The 10,031-nt window shown below is 45.9% G+C and overlaps 1 protein-coding gene and 1 long non-coding RNA gene across 12 annotated transcripts in view; both read left to right on the forward strand.

The window, feature by feature from the left end:
- MARK3 (microtubule affinity regulating kinase 3) overlaps positions 1-7,010 on the forward strand; it is a 112,420-nt gene extending 105,410 nt beyond the window's left edge. For 6 of the 11 annotated variants that reach the window (XM_019434150.2, XM_053889863.1, XM_053889869.1 and 3 more), the window contains 3 exons: positions 2,457-2,483; positions 3,771-3,815; positions 6,466-7,010. In XM_019434150.2, coding sequence (XP_019289695.1) covers positions 2,457-2,483; positions 3,771-3,815; positions 6,466-6,811 — 418 coding nt within the window. In that variant the 3' untranslated portion in view covers positions 6,812-7,010. The remainder of the gene's footprint in view (positions 1-2,456; positions 2,484-3,770; positions 3,816-6,465) is intronic. The other 5 variants (XM_053889861.1, XM_053889866.1, XM_053889865.1 and 2 more) reach the window with 3 other exon arrangements.
- A 1,237-nt stretch (positions 7,011-8,247) lies between these two features.
- LOC128773071 (uncharacterized) overlaps positions 8,248-10,031 on the forward strand; it is a 10,180-nt gene continuing 8,396 nt past the window's right edge. Inside the window, exon 1 of the long non-coding RNA XR_008417380.1 lies at positions 8,248-9,423. This is a non-coding gene — a long non-coding RNA (uncharacterized LOC128773071). The remainder of the gene's footprint in view (positions 9,424-10,031) is intronic.

Below are 10,031 nucleotides of genomic sequence, written 5' to 3' on the forward strand. Positions count from 1 at the left end.
TCTCTCTGCCCCTCCCTGCTGACACTGTCTCTCTCTCTCTCTCAATCTCTCTCTCTCTCCTTCAAAAATAAATAAACATTAAAAAAAAAAAAGATGTTATTTTTAAGTAATCTCTACCGCCAACGTGGGGCTCAGACTCAACAACCCCAAGATCAGCAGTCACGTGCTCTTCCTACTGAGCCAGCTGGGCACCCCTGATTGTTGCCTCTGTGCTGTATTTTTCCTGTGTGCTAAGTTAAGGTAGATAAGCGTCCTTAGATGTATAGAGCTATACTTGTTTCTCATTGATAAACATGCATGTGTCACATACGTACAAACACATTCTCACATACTCACGTCATCTCCACCGTCCACCTTGTGTAGTAGATACCCTTACTGTTGTGTAGAACAAGCTGGAGATGAGATTCAGAGAGTTTAAGGCACATGTTGAAGATTCTACAGCCAAAAAATGCTGAGCCAGAAAGGTGCCTCCAGAAGAGGCCCTCCAGGGCACACTGCGTGTGCTGCCCTGCAGAATAGAACGGTCAAGGATAGTGCAGGCTGGAATCCTTGTCCCTCATTCTCTGATTTAGTGTATTTCATGCATTTCAATTAAAATTGGAGAGATTTCTTGGTTTAATTTAAAAAAAAAGTCTCAGGGGTCATCTTACTTTACATTTTCAGGCAATTTCTCCCCCCCCCCCCCCCGAAAGATTTACAGAAAGGTAGTCTTCTGTTTGTTAAAGTTTGCAAACTGAGGTCTGTAGTCTTCCCTGGTTACTGTACTTTAGCGGTGGTCCGTTTCTTCTTGCTGCTGCTGCTGTCAGCGTCAGCTGCTTATCCTGCCCTGACAATAAATGCTAAGATCAGAGTCCTGGTGCCCAAAAGAGGCTCAGGTGTTCTCACTCAGGTGCTGCGTCGGAGACCTGCTCAGATCTGGCGGGAGGAGATCCACCGCCAGGAAGCCTGTGTTCTGCTGTTGGCTCTGACTCTGCCCTGGGTACGTGTGGCTTTGGAGAGCTGTGTGCTCTCCAACCTCGGAAGCCATTTGTAGTCAGAAGGAGCAAGGCTTCCCTCTCCTGGGGCCAGGCCTGGCCTGCTTAGGGTTCTCAGGGTCACTCCTACCCTATAGGCAGAACAGCCCAGGCATGATGTAGGTGCCTCTGTGTGCCTTGCGCTGGTCCGCGGGGCCTGGCAGGAGTAGAGAGCCTCAGTCCCGCTGCTCCTCCTCTTTATACCTCAGGGATTCGTGGCTGAAAAAGCGAGGAAAAGCAGTTGGGTGCTTGACCAATAACCCTGACCTTTCTCAGGCAGAAAATTGGGAAGTGAAAATACCGAAAGGCCTTTTAATCAATTTTCAACTAAAATAATCTTTTGAATAATCCTGCCTTATTATGTAGTGCTTAATTATTTACAAAATCCTGTCACATGCATGATCTTCTCTGCTGCATATAACCCCTCTGTGGACCACTTCTGATCTGATTATGAAGTGGTTGGGTGTTACCTACAGTAGTTAGCTGTTTTTTAATTGGGCAGCATCTGAAGCAATGTCAAAGTTACCAGTATTAGAAAAACCGATCCACGGAATTCGTTACTTCATTCACTCAGACTGAATTCTGTGTTCAGTCACAGAACTGGGAAGTTTCAGAAATGGTTTGACAAGGCCAGCCTGCGCTCGCCCAGGAATGCTGACCACATGATCGTACAAGCCTGATGGGTAGTTTGGAATTTCTTTTGTCAGATTCTGTTCAGTACAACCTCAGCATCTCCCTGAGTTTTAATGAGCAAAGTTACTTCTAAATACAGTTATTCCAGTTTATTACACAGAACATAAACATGAAACCCCCGTTGTTACCATTTTGTTTCCATTCATTTTGCTGTCTAAAACTCTGAAAAGTCCACTTCATTTTAAACCGCAGTAACTTACTGTTTTATTAAGAAGTGATTTATGTGATACCACTGTAACAGACATTCTGTTAGTGTTTAAATCGTCTTCCTGAAATAAGTAATGGTTCTCTTAACGGTTGAACATTTTAAAATGAACTTTTCAATGTTGTATAGAAGGTGAGATTTTTGTTCATAGAATATTCTGAAGAGAATCAAGAAATGTTACTTTATTACTATAGTATATTGCACATGACTTAAGTCATTTCTTTGACATGGAATGTTGGATTTTATTATCTTAAAGTCTATCCATCTGAAGAACCTTTAAATTTAATTACAGCTAATGTCAATATTTACTGCTAAATTTTTTCTTACAAGGACAGATTTTTTTATATTTCTAGAAAATTAAAAGATCAATGTACTCGATTACCTGTAATTTTACTTTTTCAACAAATGTCACTGTTTCATCGTTCATTGGACAGAAGAGGAGCCCTGTTTTGTTGTTTTTCTTTCTCTCTATAATTGACTAGATTTTCTATTTAATTTGTGCAAGTCATTTTTGTTAATTTTGTTTTTGGCTTAATTTCTTTTAGAAACATGTCATTCAGGTTTATCAAAAGGTAGGATTTATATATACACATTATTTTTCAATCCTTACCCCAAAATGGCTCCTGCAATTAACATCAGGTTTGGCTTTCTAGCCTTGTTTTTGTTTTGTTTTGTTTTGTTTCTTAAAAACTAAACTTTCTGCTGAGAACTACATACTTACTTCTTTGTAAGGAGCCTCGGAAAGAAGTAGATTGACTCTGTCAGGCGCCCACATAACAACAGGCCTGTGCATGCTCTGTGCATTGTCTTTCTTTGGTAGAATTATTTAGCATCCAAATAATTCTGTCTTCATACTAATAACACTTAGCATGCTTCTGTTTGAAGAATGCAATGTTCAGTAATATTAATGTACAATTAATGGTTGGCCTCAGGCATGCAGAAGGTAAGTGGTAACTGTTGCCATTTTTTATTTCATGAAGGATTGAATCTGCAGAAGGCTTTAAAATGACCGGGAAATTACCTAATGTTTTTATGGGGGAAACAAGCATAAAATTCAAACCTACAGCCTCATTTAGTTTGAGGTTTTTAGAAACTAAGATGTGGGCAGCTGTAGAGCAGAAATGCTTTAATATTTTCAGAGAGTTGAAGAGTAGTATTCTAAAAGCCACTTTCCACCAACCACTGAAGAAAGTGTGTCTCATTACTTTTACTTAAAGCACTGTAAGAAATCATATTCCTACCAGGTGAATATGTTTTGATGATAACGAGTCAGGAGACTAACAACACACACATAATGAGGTAGAAAATCTGCCATTTGGCCTCCATGTGTCCAGAAAGCCAGGCTATGGATTTTTTTTTCTATGTTGATGAAATCAGTGGGTCACTGAAAGGCTGTGTGAACGTGAGCTCTTTATCAAAAACTGGGAAGAGTGCTTTCCTCCTATGAAATTCCACTCCGTGATTTTAATCTTCCCAGTTGCCAAATTTTTCCTCGGGCAGAAAATTTTGTAGTTGGATGTAGGATTTAACTGATAGAATTCATTTCCTTTTAGTTAAAAACCATTACACTTTGGGGGAGGTATTAAAAAGTCAGCAGACCTCGAATTCCAGAGCCAGGCAGAGATGCCCGGTGCGCGGTCGGCCTCCCAGCCTACCTGCCAGCTCGCACAGAGAACAGCGGCCTGGGCCGGTCACCCCTGGGAGACTACGAGCTGAACAAGAGTTGGCTGGTGACCCCAAGTACTTTGGATTTGTTCATATTATGACGTCTGTGTTTGTATGTGGGTGGTCGTGTATCGGTCTGTAAGATTTCTTTTCTCTTTCCCATTTCTCTGTGCTTCTGCATTCTGTTCGTTGAGGCTTCCAACTGAATATGAGAGGAACGGGAGATATGAGGGCTCAAGGTGAGGGGAATGATTTTTACTTAAAATATTTTATAGGTATTTACCTCGTGTCTGTGGCAGAGACGATGCTCTTTTCTGACTATCCCGCATCAGATCCCTGCTCTCAGTGTAGGGATTGCTTGGCAGAGTCCCCTTGTGTGGTTTGTGAAGCAGGAGCCTGTCGCTGCTGCCACCTCTTAGTGGCCACTTGAGGGCGCCAGAGCGCCATGGCTGCCCACTGGTGAAAGCCTTCCAGGTCCAGCCTTTCCACTGGGCTTCCACTGGGCATTTGGGTGCTAAAATACGCTGCCCTCCTGCCTGGGGGCTGATGGCCTGAAGTGAGCTCTGGGAGTCAGTAGGAGCACTCTTGCTGTGTCCATGACTCCTGCACCATCCTGCTCTCAAGGAATGAAAGCAGAATATGGAGTTGAATTTTCATATTTTAAATTAGATGGGTTTTTTTGAAGAACAATTATGTAGTCAGATGTTTTGCTTTTACATTTTGTAGATCATTTTGTATTTCATTACACAAGTCCGGGGGTGGGGGAGTTCGCCAGATAGGCCCAGGTAGGCTGCCATGGTTCTGGGTCTTTTCTACTCGGGCTCATTCCATACCAGTCACCACCATGCTGTTTTGGGTCCCCGTTAACCCATTTGCTCTCTTTCTGCTCTTTCTGAAGCCCAGCTCTGATCATGTGACTTTTCTGAATGAAAAGTTGCAGGGGCCCCATTACCTGACGCACCCTGGGTGGCCTCAGCAGCCCTGGCGTCCCCCACCCTCCCCACCGCGGCTGAGGCAGAGTGCCCGGATGACGGCCTGGCAGCACTCCCACCCCAGGCCTGCCCATCCCGGCCTCAAGCAGGCTCCAGCTGTCCTATTTGCTTCCCGCAAGTACTCAGCGGCTGTTGTGGGGGTGATGCTGTGCCCCCAGTTCCAGTCCATCTGCACACTTGATTATACCCTAAACACATTCTGTGCTTTCCACACCTCCTTGCCTCTGCTTATGATACTCCCTCTGCTCAGCACACGATCTCACCTTCCCCACCCCCGTTGTATTGGAATTCTACGGGCTCTTGGTAGCTCTTCCCAGATGCCCCTCCCTCCTGGAACCCATTTCCTCATTTCCCCGCCCTCCTCCCTTTAGAGGGCCCTACCTGTCTTTTCTGCCCCCGCCCCCTCATGGTGTGCTCATACCTTTCCTGTGCTAGTGCTATTTCCTTAAGTTGCAGTCTTCCCTCCCTCAACCCCAACTCAGCTTGAGAGCTTTTGCTCATTTTTGTAACCTATTTAGTACCTAAAACAGCATTTTATACACAGGAAGCTCCTGATCAACTTTAGTGGGTGTGAACCAAATTGAATATTTTACCAGCAGCCTGGCAGCTCTATCTAAAGTAAAACCTATAGCCCCAAACTCTCAGCTTTGATGAATTTGCCAATTTTGCCATTGGGTTAAGTGTATTTATCATGCACGTGCAGGGTGTTTTTAAAATTTTTTTTTTTTTCAACGTTTTTTATTTATTTTTGGGACAGAGAGAGACAGAGCATGAACGGGGGAGGGGCAGAGAGAGAGGGAGACACAGAATCGGAAACAGGCTCCAGGCTCCGAGCCATCAGCCCAGAGCCTGACGCAGGGCTCGAACTCACGGACCGCGAGATCGTGACCTGGCTGAAGTCGGACGCTTAACCGACTGCGCCACCCAGGCGCCCCTGCAGGGTGTTTTTAATACACAAGAGTGTTAGGTGTTCACCTTCCTAATTGAAACATTCAGATGTACACGTGAGAGTGTAAATAACGGGTTTGTGGCAATGATTAAATGCTGGGGAGCGGCAGGATAGTAGACACCTGGTCTTGGGGTTCCCAAGAGAATTGTGCCTGGGACCCCGCTATGACATCACCTCTTAGATGTTGGGACCACAGCTTATACTCTGTGCATCGATACAGCTTGCATTCACACCGGTGGTTTCAGTGCTCAGCAGCAGATAAGCTTTAATGTTTCATTTTCCTGTTTCAGTAGTAAGATAATGTCATCTAAGAATTATTTTTAACTGTGACATCAGAATTTTAACAAAATGGAAAAATATTCAGGTGGGCGGAGGGAACTGAGAACAGCCCACCCCGCACCCAGCTGTGTACTCAGCATCGGGGGGGCCATTTGCAAGGAAAGTGATTTTGAACCATGTGGAGTCACTGGCTATCCTGAGTACCATCTCCAGCGAAAGGTCATGATGAGCTGAATTAAAAGAAAAGTGGTACCACTGGCCTGCCGACCCGTCCTCCCTGAGCTGGGCCTCTGGGGGGCCCTTTCGGCTCCTTGCCGCCTGCAGTCAGCCTGGAGGGGAGAGCTGGGCTTTTGGAGAGGCGCTGTGCCATGTGATTTGCTGATCTCCAAGGATTCTGTTTCACAGATTATTTTCTTAATTTTATTAAATATAGATGGCTGATGAAGATTTTACAGCCAGGTAGAATTTTGCCTGTATGGGTTATGATTTGGAAGGGAGTCCGGGGGTGGGTGGTAGATGAATACTTCTCCGTAAAGGAACAGATAATCAGATGTGAGCCTGTGCAAGAAAAATGTGGAGGTCAGTCATGCTATGATTATGAGCTAGCTGTAACAGAAAAGGTTGGTTTTTCTGTGCAATTAAAAATAAACCTGCTACTGTGCATTTCAGTCGCAATGTATCTGCTGAGCAAAAGGAGGAAAACAAAGAAGCAAAACCTCGCTCCCTGCGCTTTACCTGGAGCATGAAGACCACTAGTTCCATGGACCCCAGTGACATGATGCGGGAGATCCGCAAAGTGCTGGATGCCAATAACTGCGACTATGAGCAGAGAGAACGCTTCCTACTCTTCTGTGTCCACGGTGATGGGCACGCGGAGAACCTCGTGCAGTGGGAGATGGAGGTGTGCAAGCTGCCAAGACTGTCTCTGAACGGGGTCCGGTTTAAGCGGATATCGGGGACATCCATAGCTTTCAAAAATATTGCTTCCAAAATTGCCAACGAGCTAAAGCTGTAACCCAGTAATTACGGTGTAAATTAAGTAGCAATTTAAAGTGTTTTCCTGAACACTGATGGAAATGTGTAGAGTAATATTTAGGTAATAACGTCTGCATCTTCTAAATCACGATATTAAAATATAAGGACGAGAGCGCGCCTGGGAGCGGAAGCTGGCCTTTTTTCTACGAATGCACTACATTAAAGATGTGTGACACGCGTGCCCTCTGTCTTATTTCCATTGCCCTGAAAGTCAGCGTGTGACGTCATCGCCACGGGCCTGCTGTCTGTGTGGCGTGAGCGTGGACTGTGCGTGTGAAGTAGTGCGTCCGGAAGCAGCCAGAGTCGTTACGAGTACCTCTGTGGGAATCACTTGGTGCTAAGACGTTAAAATTGCCAAGGAGGAAAACACTGGGTTACTACTAAGAATTAACCTTAACCTTAAGACTAGTTGATCATTAATACAGGTTTACAGTTCATGCCTGTGGTTTTGTGTTTGTTGTTTTGTGTGGGTTTTTTTTAGCGCAAAAGGTTTAAATTTATAGTTGTGAACGTTGCTTGTGTTTTTCTAAGTAGATTCACAAGATAATTAAAAATTCACTTTTTCTCAGTAAAGTCTTCCATTGTCTCCTAATGCTGTATTTAAGACTCAAATCAAGGCAGTGACTAAATGTTTTTGCCTCCGCCACCAACTTGAACAAAAGCAAATGGAAAGTGTATGAAGGCCCGGGGCCACTTTGTCCTTAGCGTGGATCCCAGCATTTTGTGATTACTAGCATCTTTTTTCTCCAAAGGAAATAAAGGGAGAAGTCGGCCCTCCCGGTGACCTGAGGAGGAAGGGAATCAGGAGCCTCGCGAGCCCATGTGGAGAGACGCCAGGTCTTGACGGTTCTGGGTTGGTTCTCCACGACGTATGTAATTCTCCTCTCTTGTTTTCTGATTCAGTACATGAATCAATCCTACAGCTTTTTTCCAGCACCCTGCATGGTTATACAGAGGGAGTAATGAATTCATCAGTTACTGTGACACTTGAATCTCATGGGGAAACTGCCACATCGATTGGTGTGCTGTTTTGGGTTCTGGGTTTTTTTCTTGTTGGTCAAAGTATGAAAGTCTAGACAGTCACTCGGTCACAGATATTTACTACCACAGGCAGAGCACTGTTTTAGGTGTTTGTGACACATCAGGGAAGAAAACAAAGATCCCTAGAGCCTCTCGGAGCATATGTCCTAATAGGACGGCAGTCAATAAACATTAGTAAGTAAAGTAGGAACAAAGTGGTCAATGCCAGGAAAAAAATTGCAGGGCGGGTTGAGGCATTGCTAGGGACCTGAGGTTTGGTTGGTGCCACGTTACATGGGGTGATGGTCGGGGGGTGTGGCTTGGCCTCTCTGGGAGCAAGAAGAAGCCAGGAAAGCTGTTCAGAGGCTGTCGGCAATGATTAGGCAAGAGGTAACTGGCCTAGGGAGACGGTGGTCAGTTCTGGATTATGTCCTGAAAACAGAGTCAACCCATCTGCTCTTGATTGGATGCGGACGAGTTCTGGCCTGAACAGGAAGGATGGGTTTGCTGCCCATTGGAATTAACCATTCTGTGGTTAATCACCACTGCTGTGGCCGGGAGGGAGAACAGGAGAGCAGTTTTGAATGCCCTGAGTTTGAGGTGCCTTCAAGACACCATATGGGCACCCGGGACAGACCCCGGGAGAGGCCCTGGGAGCCCTCAGCCTGTGGGTGGGTGGATCCTATTCTGAGTTGGCAGAGCTGGCAGAGAAGCTCCCAGACAAGGGCGAGGCCTGGGAGAAGAGGCGGAGCCGGCAGGGAAGCAGTGAGTTGCGAGGGACCCCGGCAGCCAGGGTGGCGGTTGACCTGACCGTGGAGCTCACACTTACCTTACTAGAACTTTCGAGCCTCCCTTATTCAACCCAGCAAGTCCCCTCTCCCTCCTCTTATCATCTGAGGCATTTTTGTTTCTTCTCTGGAACCAGCTCCCTTCTGCGTCAGGGTGCGAGGTCTCCTCTGCACGGCCACCCTGTGGAAGCTGGCAGAGGTGAAGCAGAGCTCTGCCAAGCCAAGGTGTGGCTGCGGCGTGGTTCCTTCTGACCCTTACGCCTAGGAGACGTTCTAATAGTTTTCCATAGTTTTGTTCTCAAGGACAAATTGAATACTGGAAGTTGGGCTCCTTTGAGAGCAGGTACTTCCCCCACGTCTGATGAAATGGCCACTCTATATGCAGACACAGGTAGATGCTCTCATATTGTTTTCACTTGTTGATTTGTCGTAAGTGGTGTCTGCATTAGTACGTTACTGGTCCGAGGAGAGACGGGTGTTTACCCGCAGAATTCACCTGAGCTGTTCATATTGAAAAGCCGCTATCACTGATTGACATCGGTTTGATTTTAATGGCAACATAGGTAGTGTTACCTTTACTGCAGTTGGAACATGAATTCAAGTCGATTATTAAGGGGCCCATGCCCTTCCTTTAGAGAGTACTTTTTTTATAATACGATGTTTTTATTCTGCATACAGTGAATTTTGAAAAGGAATATTCTAGAGTACTTCATAATCACTTCAGACGCAATGACAAGGCCACATTTTTTCCTCATCCGCTCCTCTGGAGTCCTTCAGAGGTGAGGTAAGGTACCTTGTGGGGGCGGTGCTGTTCCTATTTACCTGACGACCAGAGTGCTGTCCTCCCCTAGTACTCCAGTATCGCCAGCTCTCGTCCGGATCAGGCAAATCCGAGGGACCAGGACAGCATTCCTTAATGACATGCCTGGCTCTTGGGCCATCCTTCCATCTCTGAGAGTGAAGAAAGCTGGCAGGAAGCATGACTAACTTTGAGAAGCACAACCGTGATCGTTTTCACAGCATGTGTTTCTCCAAAAGCCCAGAGAAGGATGATATTTAAAAGAAAGATCTCCCTGTGTGTGCATTGTGAACACGTCACTGTCGCTGTGGAGACCGTCCCTAGAATACCCTTTCCTGGCAGTTCCTGCTCTGTGAGTGGCGCACGGTGACCTCCATGTCCACGGAGCAGGCGAGGCCCTGGGGCAGGGAGGTGTGTCTGCTCAAAACTTTGCTTTTTGTGGGAATTTTTTGTTCTTTGGGGGGTTTGGAGTTTGGGGTTGTTTTTGCCAATTTGCCACGAGACCCTTCAGAGAGCCCAGCAAGCACTTTGCATCGGGGAGCGTGGTGGCTCTCGAAGGGAGCGACGGTGAGCGAAGGGTGGTGTGCCTCGCA

Source organism: Panthera pardus, unplaced genomic scaffold, assembly GCF_024362965.1.
Source record: "Panthera pardus isolate Hobbes unplaced genomic scaffold, ASM2436296v1 HiC_scaffold_24, whole genome shotgun sequence".
Taxonomy (NCBI): domain Eukaryota; kingdom Metazoa; phylum Chordata; class Mammalia; order Carnivora; family Felidae; genus Panthera; species Panthera pardus.